The following is a 14,225-nucleotide window of genomic DNA, read 5'->3' on the forward strand; positions in this document are numbered from 1 at the left end:
GCCTTGCGATGACCCGGTTAGAAGAATAGAGGTATTAGATTTGACTTATGTTAAGAAAGGTAGGGGTAGACCTAAAAAGACTTGGTTAGAAACAATGTTTAAAATTGCGTAATCGAGTATTGAGGTGTTTTTCGTTCGTGAGGCGAGGCGTAAGCCTCAAAGCGTTTTGAGGCGTAAGCCTCAAAATCAAAAAATTGCGTAAACATAAAAATATATATATATATATATATATATATATCATTTTAAATATTTAAAATGACATAATTTTGTTTGAAATTAATTATGTGGGGGTCATTTATCATTTAGAATTTCGATAGCTTCTTGGCATCCCCACCCCACGAAAAAGAGGTTGGGGAGGCAATTGTCTTTCAATCTTTCTGGCCAGTTCAAAGATACAACGGCACAAGGTCTTCGTTTGTTCATTTCTTCTGGCCGGATCAAAGATGCCCAAGTAATCCACTTTACCTAACTCTTCGACATATCTGATATAAAGCATCACAAATAGGTCTTCACACTTATGTTGACCACCTTTGTCTTGCCATCTGTTTGAACATAATATGTCATGCTCCGCTTCAAAACTATCCCCTGTATCGCCTTGATCATGGTTTTAAGTGAAACCACGGTGCTGCATAGGCTAGCATCTCCACGTAGCATCACCCTCTTCCCCTCCACTTGAATCTCCATAGTTAAAAATTTCCAGCCTACTTTTCTCTTCCCAAGCGTCTGTAACCACTTCATCCATAGGATCACATCAGTTCTCCTGAAATCCAAGGGATGAAAATCCTCCACTATTTGTAAGCCTTGGAGCATCAGCGCCAACCTCTTGCAAATTCCTCTACTCTTCTCCACCTTCCCTATCCCTATCATGACTCCAAAGCTCCTTGTATCTAGTAACTTCAATTCCAACTAGTCCACGACCTAATTTGAGATGAAATTGTGAGTAGCCCCACTATCCACCAAGACCACTACTGGCAACTCCCTGATCTGTCCCCTCACTTCATGTTGTGATTTGGAGTAAATCTCACCACTGAGTTAAGAGACACTCCCACCACATCAAGGTGCAGGTAATCTCCCCCCGCTTATGCTTCCTCCACCAACTTCTCATTATCGGTATCCTTCTCATCACAAATTGTAGGGACCTGGAGTGTGCGGTCTTTGCACCGATGGTATGGTGCATACTTCTAATCACATTGGAGCACAAACCCTTCGCTCTCTTATCCTACACCTCTACCTCCATGAAATGATTGAATTTGGCTGTGGGGCGAACTCCCCCGTTCTTCTTCCAAGGTGCCTCCCATTGAAATGACATTTTTTGGGTCCTCGGTGTCAGTGAAGTCGAGGCACTCCTTTAGGAGACTCCCATGACTCTGCCCCTATTGGTTCTCTCCATCTATCTCCAATCCTCTACCATCTGAGCTAGTTTCATCGTCTCCCTCAACCCCCTCAACCTCAATAATCGGAGGTCTGTTCGTATGTCAGATAATATGCTCTTTGTGAAATTTTCCTCCAACACCGCCTACGAAATCCCCCTCAATTGTACTGACAGCAACTTAAATCTCCCCCAATACTCCATGACGGTCCCCTCCTAAGTCAAGGCAAAGAATTGCTCATGGCAAGTCTCCTTCCCGAATGGCTTGAAAATACTCCAACAAGCAATCCTTAAACTCTCCATCCGATTCTTCACAGATTTGATTTGCTCCACTTCACCTTCCAACGCATCCAACTTTTTTGTAGTTATCTCTCCAAAATCTCACTCTGATACCAATTTGATCTGACTTGGAAGCAAAAACAACAAATTAGATAAGAAAATGCAGGAACACACATATGGAGGCTGATTTTTTATTATTCCTTCAACAATAACGAAACATATAATTGATCTACATTCGAGGTAGATCGGCTATCCCACAAACCTTAGGTGCTGCTAGGAACAACTCCAAAGAAAAACTACCGCAAACACAAATATAATGCCCGTAAAACCGCCCAATTAACTCTAACATAAACTATCCTACTTCCCTCCCAAATCTAAATTCAAATCATCCATCATTCCCTAAATAAATCTTTCTTAATTTCCTTCCAAACAAATCATCAATCTTTCTCTAAATAAAGATTTCCTAACTCCCTCTCAATCAAATCAGCCTTCTTTTGCTAAATAAAACTTTTATAATTCCTTCCAAATCAAACCAGCCCTCTTTCTCTAAATAAACATTTCCTAATTAGTTTCCCCTTAATTCCTACTCCTTACATAATGAATAATAGAACCCTGGCCACCACAAGGAGGCCAAAATTCCCCCCGTTGCTGCCCCTGATTCCGCCCAGCCAAATCGTTGGTTCGGCCTGGGCTTGGACGGCCGACTAGGCTGGGTTGTGCCAGCCAACTAGGCTTGTGTGGGCTGTTCTGGGCCAACCTAGTGGGCCCTCCTGACGTACCAAAATGTTACGACAGTGCACATAAAACAATCTCCTTGCTCATCCATATCAAGAGTAGTTTACAAAAAGCCTAGACATGTGCAGCAATTCTTCCTTATCGCTGTCATGAGAATTCTCTGTAAACACATGAATATACATTTCTATTAAGAAACATGAGGAAGATAATGAACTGACCATTTTAAAAAGCTAGTTGACTACCAATTATTTAGCTGAACAAATTCAAATTTGAACAGAACCAAAAATTAAACGGAAAGTTGAAAACCTCTAGCCTAGTTTGGCCCAATAATTGGGTCAGCTTTCTTGGTGAGAACTCAAGTTTTTGTTCAAGTTATTGGTCAAGTTGGCCTAATCAATAAATACATCAAATTCCACATATAGAGAGCATTCATAGTCCAAACCTACCTATTAAATAGGATCAGGCAGGTTTAGCCAAGGAAATTTGTGATTTCAATAGATAGTAAAGCTACTATGGGTCAATCGAGCTGGTTAAGGACCTGAGCTCAAACATAGGTGTACTTCTATTGTCTAATGTTGCATTAACCAACTCATGACTTCATTCAAATTAACATGTTACTTCAAGCTTATTAGAGCTTAACTGTACATCAAACAAATCATAAATGTACCTGAGAACAATCGCGGGAATGCATTGGTTGGAATGAGAACATATCAGTATCAGTAATGACCATCTCTCTCAACTTCTGCAAATTAGAGAAGCAAGAAACATTAAGTAAAGGACGAAGACAAGATAGTTCAAAATTATAAGTTTTTGAATTCAAGATTATATCTAACCCCAGATATTGAGAACAATGACATTGAGTAAAATTTCATCAACAATGATATATTAAAAATTGACCATGATTTTTTTCAATATTCATCATATGCACCAGTGTGAAACAGATAGATATACATGCATGCGATGTAGGGAAACCATACTGTAACCATATGTAGCATTTCCAAAGTCATACAAACTTATGCATTCCGGTCCAATTATTACAGCAAAACATAGATGGAACTATACAATTTTTTGATAAATAGAAAACTTGCAATAAAATCTAGCATTTTGAGTGGCAAAAATTGAAATTATATAAGAAAAGAGGGTCGAGATAATATAAATTAACAATTTATGCATAACACCCAAAACAAACAAATATAGAAAATTCAAATACATATCCTTGCCTTATTTATTTGATCTAGGTCAACACCACGATTGATCATACGCTGTCTCCGTTTCATGGCAATGAGTTCTTTACGGTGTTTCTTCTTCCCACCTGAACCAAAAAAGAATATTTAAAAATGTTAACAATGAAAAGGATGAAAGCTAAAAATGGTAATAAAGTGCCTATCTAGAAAGTGGATTAATCGTATGCTATACTATCATTCTTGCATGACCATGATAAATGCTAAAGCAACACCTGAGCTTACAAATAAATAGTGTAGAAAGGTCCTAACTTTCCTCTAAATGGCACAGAATAAGGAATACATGAAAAAATATGCTATCCATTACACCTACCCCTACATTAAGGCATAGTATATGTATGCCAAGGGGCACAAATACTTCGCAAGGCACGGCTGATGGATCTTTCAAGAAGTTGACAGTCTCCTTTTTGGAGTGATATAGAGACGGTGGAAGGTTTTGGAGGAGTTGAAGGGTAGTTAAGTCACCAGCACTGATGTGAGGGATTTTGTGATGAGGCCAAGAGCTATACGAGGTTAGATTTTTATTTGTAAAATTAAGAAGGGGGTTGGCCGAGAGCTTCTAATGGAGAATTAGGATTTAGATAATGAAGGAAAAGAGAAGAGAATTGTGAAGAGGGTTAATTTAGGCTTATTGGGAAAGCCATCTCTCTAGAGCTCCGTATAAAGGTTTTAGGCATTGGATGGATGGAGTAAAGAGGCCAAGAACTTCTAGTATTGAAGATGAGTAGGAAGAGGGCTAAGAGTTAAGAGAATTAGCTCTCTTCCTACTAAACTAAAAAATAACAAATTACGTGGAAATAAATAAGAAAAAAAATTACCAATTAAGAAAAAACTAGGCCACATGTCAATACAAGGAGACAACTTCCTCAAGAGTTTAGCAGTCGCATTTGAATATCACTCAAAGGAATCATGCATCCAACTAGTGCTTACAAGATCAAAAATTGAAAGAGTAAAACTTTATTCAAGTAAAATAGTTCTAAATTACATGCATCGGACCACTATTTATAAACTCTTCATAAACTAGGCTAGTAGATAAGATTGGCAGGGAATCAGCTAAGTGAAGTTTGAATTAATTCCCATAGCACAAGAATTCCCAATTAAATTTAAATTTCATAATCAATAGGAGTAGTTACAAGCCCAATTTAGACAAACAACAACAACCAAACCAACTACACATGCACACCCTAAACTAGCCACAAACACCATGTACTCCCAACACTCACTACGACCCTCCCACAAGGACAAAAATGCATCAAAACTAAGCACCCAAACCTGGCCAGCTCACAGCTTGTCGATTGAGAGCTTGCTCCTTAATTCCTAGTCACTCAATTTGCTTACGTGACACGCGAGTTCCCCGTGCGTTATCATCCTAAAGGGAGGCGAGTTCCCCATGCATTACTTTAGTTTAGGATATGTTTGTAATTATGAACTCATTCACTTGATAACTTGCTCATTCGAGAATTATGAGGGAAAAAAAAAAACAGAAAAAATAGAAAAGAGTTATTTTATTATAACTGATTTCATATTTGTCAGTGCAAACAAATTTCCATTAAAGGTAGAAGATTTTTAAGTCATCAATGCTCCATGTTTCTGACACCTCCTTTCTCGAGTGAATCTGTTGTTGGTATGCCCCGGGGTCTACTTGTCTTTTGATAATGTAAGGGCCTTCCCAAATTAACTCTAGTTTGCCTGACATTAACTGGTGAGTTGTTGCATCTACTTTTTTTTCAAAACTAAGTAGCCTAGGTGGAAATACTTTACATTGACTTGTATAATATAGTAATTAACCATCATCCACTTTACTTCTCCATGTATGAGCACAGTCTGTGCTTGGAGTGCAAGCGTTCTTGATTCCTCTCCTCCCATTCACCAAACTCGCCCTCATTGAACTCTAATTAGTTGGCTAATTAATTCCCACAAAACAAAAGAATTCCCAATTTAATTTTAAGTTCCATAATCAATAGGACTAGCTACAAGCCTAATTTAGATATCCCAATTTAGCCAAATAGCAACAGTGGAACCAACCACACACAAGCAACACCCTAAACTAACCACAACCCCATATGCTCCCACCACTCACTAAAAGAAGAGGATAATTCTATAGAAAATATTCCACTAGCTCAAGGTCCCTTTAAAAAGTACAAATTTTTTTAAAAATATTCATTTTTCACCCCTTATTTATAAGGATCTGAGAGCTAAAGAAAATGCTACATCCGAAAAAGAGAAAAAATTGCAATAATAAGTAGCCCATTGTACGAATTACCCTTAACATGTGTCATGTTCTAACTAACCTGGTGAATGTTTAGATCTTTATTCAGGTCCTCTATTTTAGGGCGAATTCCCTTGTGTAGAGTGTCCACAAGTGAGTGGATGAGGGTGAGTCTATTGATAAAGATCGAGTTGAGAAATTTGTGGCTGACAAGTCCTCTGAATTCATTGGCAACCTTTTTTTATTAAGTCTCGAGATTGCTTCAATATTGAAGGCTAGTACATTCAAGTTGCGGGGGTAGTGAACTGCATAGTCGGCTAAGTGTGGCGAGGCGAATCAGAACCCTCTTGAGAAGGACATTCAAAGTAACTTGGATAAGTGATAGTCCTTGATAACATTCCGCCCTACAAGATGGCAAGTGGCTTCGATGGGTGGTTATTCTTGAGTGGCAAGTCTTCATCTGAGTGGTCCATAAAAAGCCTTGGCTTTCTTATGGGAGACGATTCCCCTCTTACTATTTCATTGAGTTGGGGGTTGGTAAACCTCAGGCATGTCTTTATTTCCAAGGTCCACGAAGTTCATGTTCACATGTTAGGAAATGTCAACTAATTGTTAAGTATTTGAAAAGGCATATACGAGTGTAAAATTTCGGCCCACAATTGCTCATTTACTATGCTGCAACATTAGGACTACATATATCTTATTCTATTTTGACTTAATTTTTATTATGGTTAAGGATAGGATTTTGACTAAAAGCCTTTTTGAAAATTATTTAATATATAATATTACTTGTGTTTCAAAAAAAGCATAACTTCTAAAAGTGTATTCATTTTTTTAAGCTATTTTTTGAATGACTACTAAAAGATAAATCAAATAATCTCCCCCCCCAAAAAAAAATACAAACTTTTCCCCCTAAATCAGCCCTAATCCCACCATAAATGCACCCCACTTTTCCTCCAATAATATTTCATTAATCCTTCTCGTCCTATAAGCTCCTAGAATTCCGCTGAGCGAAGGGGGACAGGGTCCACAGCTGCATCAAAGACATTACAAAATGCCACCCCAAAAAAAAATTCCAAATCAAATTATGCTTTCTAGAATACATGCATCATGACACATGTGCAATGCATTGCAATGTGTAGATTGCATCAAATATAATAATAGGTAGTTTAGACAATGGTTGTCTGACATATACATGAAATGTTAGGATTCGGTTGACAAGAAAATTACCCACATTTATGTTCCTAAGTTCTTCAAATAAGATAACATTTAGGTAGCCATTTTACATATGGGAATGGGAGAAAATATGTAGAAATGTTCTTCCATGAAGACAATTTTCTAGTTTTCATTTGACTTCCTTCCTTGATCCATTCTAATCCAATTCTTTGCTCCATTCAATTGTTATTTTTCAAATTTTCAACAATCTTCTAGTAAAGGATTGTGGATTATATCTTGTATCCACTTTTCTTCATATTCACCAATACATAGGGAGATTTGGGAGTATTTCTGTTACCAATAATCAAACAACGGGTTCTTCTAACCCATAAGAATAAGCACCAATGGTTCTAGCCGAATCTGTAGGAGAGTATGGATTGTACAAAGGCTTAACTAGTTACTATCGCAAAAGAGAGAGAATGAATTTCCTAAGGTGAGTGAGACATGGATGTAGGTGGTTAGAGCCAAACAAACATAAAATCCTCGATTTGCACTTTCCTTACTCGTTACATATTTGTGTTCTATGTTTAAGTTTATGTGGTGATTTGTATATTTACAAGTCAAAGCGTAGTTTGGTTAAGTAGATTTGTAATACTGAACTTAAGGCTTAAATCACTCAACTAGGTTAAGTAGATTTATAGTATTGAGCTTAAGGCTTAGATCACTCACTAGCAGGTATAATATCTAGGACTCACTTTATAAATATTGTGTTTATTTGTATATTGTTTAGACAGCTAGATCCACTGTGCTTGAATGTTTGGGTGTATCAAAAGAGTTCGAAAAATTCAAGTATGATATTCACACTCTAATTCAATCACTCTCATGTGTGTGTCAGCACCCAACACTTCAAAAAGCACGACCAACACTTGAATTGTGGAGCACCTATTTTTGAATTATTGGCAATGATCCATAGGTATTCTTCCCATTGAGGTTTAAACTTTAAACTACATAATGAAAGCAACAATGTCAAGAAATTGGTTTATCTAATAAAGGAGGAAAACAAATAAATATTTGCCTAATAGAAAACCCTTTTTTGTGGAAAGTTTTGTTGTTCATAATATTACTTAACAGTGTGCTTCTATGAATATATATTCCTTTCTTAGGAAAATAATCTGTGAATTATTTTTTCTTTCCAAGAGCAATTCCGTCTGCTATTCCAATTTTTACACTTTTAAGTGATTACTTCAAATTTGGTTGTTGACAACAATATTCCATGATTAAGTTTTTTTCCTTTCTCAAAATATTTACTAATATTTAACATTTTTGCACGTAGTAGTTAGATACTAAATTAATAGTCATAAAATAAACACAGTGAACTAGATGTTGACTACAATTCACATCTGCATGAATCATTAATATCAATCTTCTAAATTACCTTTCAAAATATATTTAAGGATCATTACTAATGCAAAAATGTGACCAATATTGAGTAAAACAACATGCACTTGGGGCAAATTTATTTAATTGTAAGCATTTCAATCTTAGACCTGAAAGTGCATCATATATTCTGTGAATTTTATTCTTGTGTTTGTTTGGGCAATATTTTCTTTTATTTTTACCCACCCTTAGTAACTTTTCATTTTATTATTTTTACTATTATTATAAGTAATGGTATAACCTATCATCTCAATAATTTAATACTATTCTACTGTTATTAGGGAGATTTACATGTATAGCACTAAAAACTATCTTATCTATATATTGAACACCTAAATTTTACTATTTACTCACATAGCACTTAAAATTTTATATAAAATAAAAATTAACCCCCACATCAATACCTTGTTATTCACATGCCACTGGTCCCTTCACTTCGTCAGTGATTAGGTAGAAAAAAGAATAATTTTCGGCGGCAATGGTGAGAATGGAAGTCATCGAGGAAGAAATCAAAGAAAAAATTGCGGCTAAAAATGGAATTTATGAAGCTGGCGTTGGAGAAGGGGGACATGGGCAGCAGTGGAAGCTCTGTCTTAACGAGGAAAAGAGGGATGTCAGCCAAAACCCCTCCGCAGTGAGATCCCATCGCAACCTCCTCATATCCAAAGAGATTCATCAAGACTTCCTCCTTGTCGTCAAAGGTTTCAACTCCATCAACAGAGTGTTATATTACGTAAATAGTGAAGCATAGGTGTTAAATATATAAATGAAATAGTTTTGAGTGCTATGTATGTAAGTCACCCTTGCTATTAAATTTAAAAAAGCAAACTAAAGATGAATTTCTAATCCTTGAGATTGAAACTCACTTCTCATATTTTTGAATGTGTATTTCAAGAATGAAAATTAAGTTCCATCCAGCTTCGACCCACGAAAGAATAAACTCACTGCTCGAAGTGAGATGGAATCATTTCAGAACACTTACGAATCAAACTAACCATTGCTGCCTGTGCATTATTACCAGGTTTCAAAGAGTGAAAAAGGCAACTTTCGAAGTGTGATGACTAAAAATGATGCTATCCTGGCTAATTTTGGAGATATTTTCTCTGCAAGTCATCTTTGACAAATAAAAACGCATTAAACATATTCACTTCATATTGAAGATAAAATATAACTCGCACCAGTACATATATGTTGATCTATGTATATTTCTGGCATGAAATCACATTGTGATTATCAAACAGAAGCATAAAAAAAAAAAACACAAATGCTCATTAGAACCTAAGAAAATGTCATTTTTTAACAAAAAGTGACACGAATTTCTTTCCTTGGATTTTAATGCTGGAAACAATCCTGCTTTCAAATTACCTGGGAGTTTATCTAACTTTCTGCTTTTCTGAGACTCAGCAGGCCACGATCGAGAAAGATGCGGAGGTTGCCGTTTTTTCCGCTTCCCTGAAGCTGTTCTAGAATCCTTGACAAACAATAAATCTTCCAATCCTGACACATCAATGTCCACAACCGGCGAGCCGAATTGACGAGGCCTTACATTACCTTTACCCTTTCTGGAACTAGGCTTCTTCATGCCATACTCCTTGGATGCAGTCATCAAAGCCTTTGCCCCAAGCTTAAAACCACCTCCTTTAGGCCTACCATCACTTCCTATCGACCTATCTTTATCAGTCCCATCCAAGTTCACTTCCGTCAGCCACTGAGCGTTAAGCAGCTCCGAACTCCCTCCAATGCCTTCCAGGTAATCTTCAGCCAATTCTTCGTCAATATCAGAATTTGAATCCACATCTGAAGAACCATCTGACGAATCAGCATCCTCCTCTTCGGTATCAGAAGAGTTTGACTCGCCGGAATAAGAGATTCTTCTCGCACCAGAATCGCTACTCTTGCCATCATAGTCGAGCCCATCCTCTCCCTCGTCTGAAGAAGAACTATCCTCCGTGTAAACCCTCACGCCTCCAATCATCAAAAACCTGTCTTTTTTAATCACCGGCGTCGAATAGGAATCCAAGCAATCCATCTCATCTCCCTCGAAATTTACAACCGCAGCATCCTCCTCTTCCTCTTCCTCTCCCTCTCCTTGGCCACGATACCCCAATCCAACGCCGCCGACGATTGGCGCATCGTACTCATAGGAAGGGGCATCAACCAACTGATCGGGATAGGAATCCCGATCCACAAAGGCAGCAACGACGGTCTCGTCGCTGACACCAGCAGTTGCGGTAACTTCAGGATAAGTGTATATGAAGGCGTTCCCATGAAAGGGTGACTCGTTTTTCGAGCTACTTCCAGCTTTCGTTGTAGATCTTTCATGAACAAAGGAAGAGAGGTCAACAGAGATAACGGGTTTACGACGGGATGATGCTCCTCCATTTGTAGGAATTTCTTTACCGGACCTCCGCCTGCCACCATTTCCGCCGCCCATGAGTTCCGATAGTTACAGAGGCTTGTTCTTCAGCGCCGGAAATCAACGGCGCATGGCGGATATGGGTGAAAAGGTTGAAGTAGTGAAATACGGCGCTGCAGCCACCTGCTTCGCTCGTGAGGTAGTAGCCCGGTAACTATTTTATTAGTAATTTTTTTATGGGGATTTACACTAATATCATAAAATTATTGTATATTTATATATTTAATAATTAATATTTTATAGGGCTGTCAATTTTTGACATAACCTAAAATCCGATCCGAAAAAATCCGAGTTTGGGTGACCCTATTAGCAAACGGATCAAGTTTGGGTTTGGATTGTTGACCTATTTCAAAAAACGGGTCGGTTTGGGTTAACCAGAAAGTCGGAGTCAATTCCGGATTTCCGCTCGCACTCACGAACTTCGCCTGCTACTCGCACTCGTGACTCGTCGATCGCCTTCCGCCGTTGCTACAATTGCCCGCACTCGCGGACTCCGCCTGCTGTCCTCGCCTCCACCGCTGCTTCACCGCCAGCTTTGAATAGGAACTAGAAGTAGCAACGGGAACTCAGCTCGCGCTTCTTCAGCCAAATCTCTTAAATCCGGCGTGGGTTGAGTCTGGGTTGAAATATCCGACCCGTTTGCAAAAACGGGTCGGGTTCGGGTTGACCCGTTTAGATCCAAATCAACTTGGAATTGACCTGAACCCAACCCGTCGACCCGAATTGACACTCCTAATATTTTATATGTTATTTTTAATATTTAAATCATAATAGAGCCCATCTCTATGTCTTCAGCAATACTTACTTAGACGTGGTCTAACGAGTGATCAACAATTCTTGTGGCCTAGATCCGTGATCTTCATTGCACTTTGAAGGGGTGCTGGTCTACCATCTGCCTCAGTAGTAGAGTGGACGTCATAATTTGTGATAGGAGGTTCGCGTCCGCACGGCCCCTACAAAAAGAATTAAAAAAAAATCTCTGTAAGTCTTGAGCCTATGATAGAATATGCAACATTTGCACCACAACAGAATATAATAGGCAACTTTACTTTATAATCCATAGAATTTCATGTACCCTTTTATTTAATATATTTGATCCCCTCTTATCTATATGTACAATAATTTGATTTAGCATACTTGTTAGTGTAGTTTACACATAATACTATAAATTTAGGTACCATGATAGAGGAGCATGATAGATGAGCTTAGTGATGATCTATGGTATTATGTTGAACAAACTATATGTCCATATTAGATCATGATCATGTTGGCCTTTCTATGTCACACACACGCGGATGCAATAAGCTATTCAATGCATTCTTTAATTTTCGTGGTATTGTAATAATTTTATTTGTGCTAGTTATATCGTGTTGACTAGTGACAGACCAAATCCAAGATCAAAGTTTTGGCGACTTATTAGATTTCATTGAATTAAATATACTGCAGAGCTTCTAATTAACTTCAAGTAAGCAAACAAATGAACTCATCGATAAATTTATTTTATTTTTATTCATCATCAAAAAATATATACAATAATAAGTATACACTACAATGCATGACTTTAGATTAGAATGGAGCGAATAAATAAATATCCATGATTGAACAAAAATCTTTTACAGACTTGGAACATAATACAAAATAGGTATTTTATATACAGACTTGGACAAATCAGAACCTGGGACTAAAGTTACTCATTACGTTCTTTACTCTTTTCCTGACATGAAACATAATACAAAATAGGTATGAGCCAACACAACTCAATAGATCATGCCCATTGTTCTAAATTTTTAATAATTACATTTATCTAGTTTTTAAATGTAATTATTAACAAGCAATTGTATTGAATGAAAGGTATTATTAGTTAGCAACATTTAAACATACTTTGCACTGAAAGCAAATAAATAAGTATTTTATATACCAAAGCAAAAATAGCATATTTCTCTCAGGTCATTATGCCTCACATCAAATATAAATATCAGAATTTAGACCCTTATAACTCTATATGCTATTATATAAAAAAAATGTTCGTCATAGCTCTCAATGCTTGGTACATTTCAGATGTTGAGAAATTCAGATCCTTATAACTCTTTATGCATCCCATATAATAGAACTTCCTCCAACATTAGAGCTTCACAGAATCAAACATTTCAAGCAGATAATCATATATAACATTGCATTTTAGTAAATGAAACATAACTAAACTAATTTTGAAAATTCACATAATGTTTTACTCATAGGTAATATATTCAGCTACTAAGCAAACTTTCATAATTTCACAATATTACTATGAATTATTCAAAATATAGCTTTGAAGCTTTACTTGTGCTATAACATTATTTTATGGGATCAAAATTATTTTTAATTGAATAAAAATAATATGTTTTTCAATTTACCCTATAGAAAATTTTAATAAAGTTACACGTTGAAAGTTTAGTCAGTGCAAAGTTATCACCATTTTTGGACTACAAAATTATAATTTAAATTAGAATAATCTCAAAAAATTAATAATTTTAAAAACAGAGATAAAAAAATTTTAACTTGCCAAATAACTTTTAGAACAGGGTTGCTATTAGAAAATAAAGTAGAGTCACTAAAAAACCAATGTTTTTTTTCCACTAGGATTCTCTCTCTCTCTCTCTAACTGGTTGCCCATAGGAATTTGCCCCCCGTGGGTGCCCCGACAGGGTTCCCCCCGGGGGGGGGGGGGGGGGGGTAAGAAAATTAAAATGGCTATAATTTGATGTTTTGATTAAAAATTGTCTTGTTACGCATCGGTTAACCCTACAATACTACCCCTACCACCACACATTTGAATTATTTTGGCAAAAAGACAAAGAGCTTAATGAGCAGCACTGACTACCCCAGTATAAAGACACTTTAAGAAAAAGAATTAAGATTTTCATTCATGCATATAGGCTGCTGGGATCCATTTCGAGAAAGATTTAGATATTCACATGCACACAAAACACACATATAAGGGATGTAAAAAAAAAAAATTAGTGGCTTACCCTCACTAAATCAGGTCATAACTGGTACAACTGTGTACTGCTTAACTAGAAATTAAACTTATAGTGCCTATATTGTGCTTATTGTTGCTAATTTATGTACATGTCGGTTAGAAAATTATTTGTCCCATGTGTAACAACCCAAACTTTTAACTATCAAGATATTGTTCGCTTTAGCCTAAGGGCTTCATGATTTTATCCTATTATTATAACTTCCTAGGAGGTCACACATCTTACGATTTCTTCGGGATAAGCACGCTTAACTGTGAATTTTCTTTCAAAAATTCCAACAATTACATAAAAAGGTACCTCGATATTTAAGAGTTAACTTCTTTTACTAAAAGGGTTCCCCCCCCCCGTCCCCCCCGAAAAGGCCCCC

The 14,225-nt window shown here is 36.9% G+C and overlaps 1 protein-coding gene and 1 non-coding gene across 2 annotated transcripts in view; one reads left to right on the top strand and one right to left on the bottom strand.

The window, feature by feature from the left end:
• Positions 1–11,497, bottom strand: part of LOC110097016 — a gene marked incomplete at its 3' end in the record, with an annotated part of 13,923 nt that extends 2,426 nt beyond the window's left edge. Inside the window, 3 exon segments of the mRNA XM_020823226.2 lie at positions 3,051–3,125; positions 3,604–3,695; positions 9,791–11,497. Coding sequence (XP_020678885.1) covers positions 3,051–3,125; positions 3,604–3,695; positions 9,791–10,859 — 1,236 coding nt within the window.
• A 141-nt stretch (positions 11,498–11,638) lies between these two features.
• LOC114579275 lies at positions 11,639–11,798 on the top strand. Its single transcript, XR_003700187.1, has one exon. It is a non-coding gene; the product is annotated as a U1 spliceosomal RNA (small nuclear RNA).
• The last annotated feature ends 2,427 nt before the right edge of the window (positions 11,799–14,225 follow it).

The sequence above is a fragment of the Dendrobium catenatum genome, unplaced genomic scaffold, assembly GCF_001605985.2.
Source record: "Dendrobium catenatum unplaced genomic scaffold, ASM160598v2 fragScaff_scaffold_257, whole genome shotgun sequence".
Taxonomy (NCBI): domain Eukaryota; kingdom Viridiplantae; phylum Streptophyta; class Magnoliopsida; order Asparagales; family Orchidaceae; genus Dendrobium; species Dendrobium catenatum.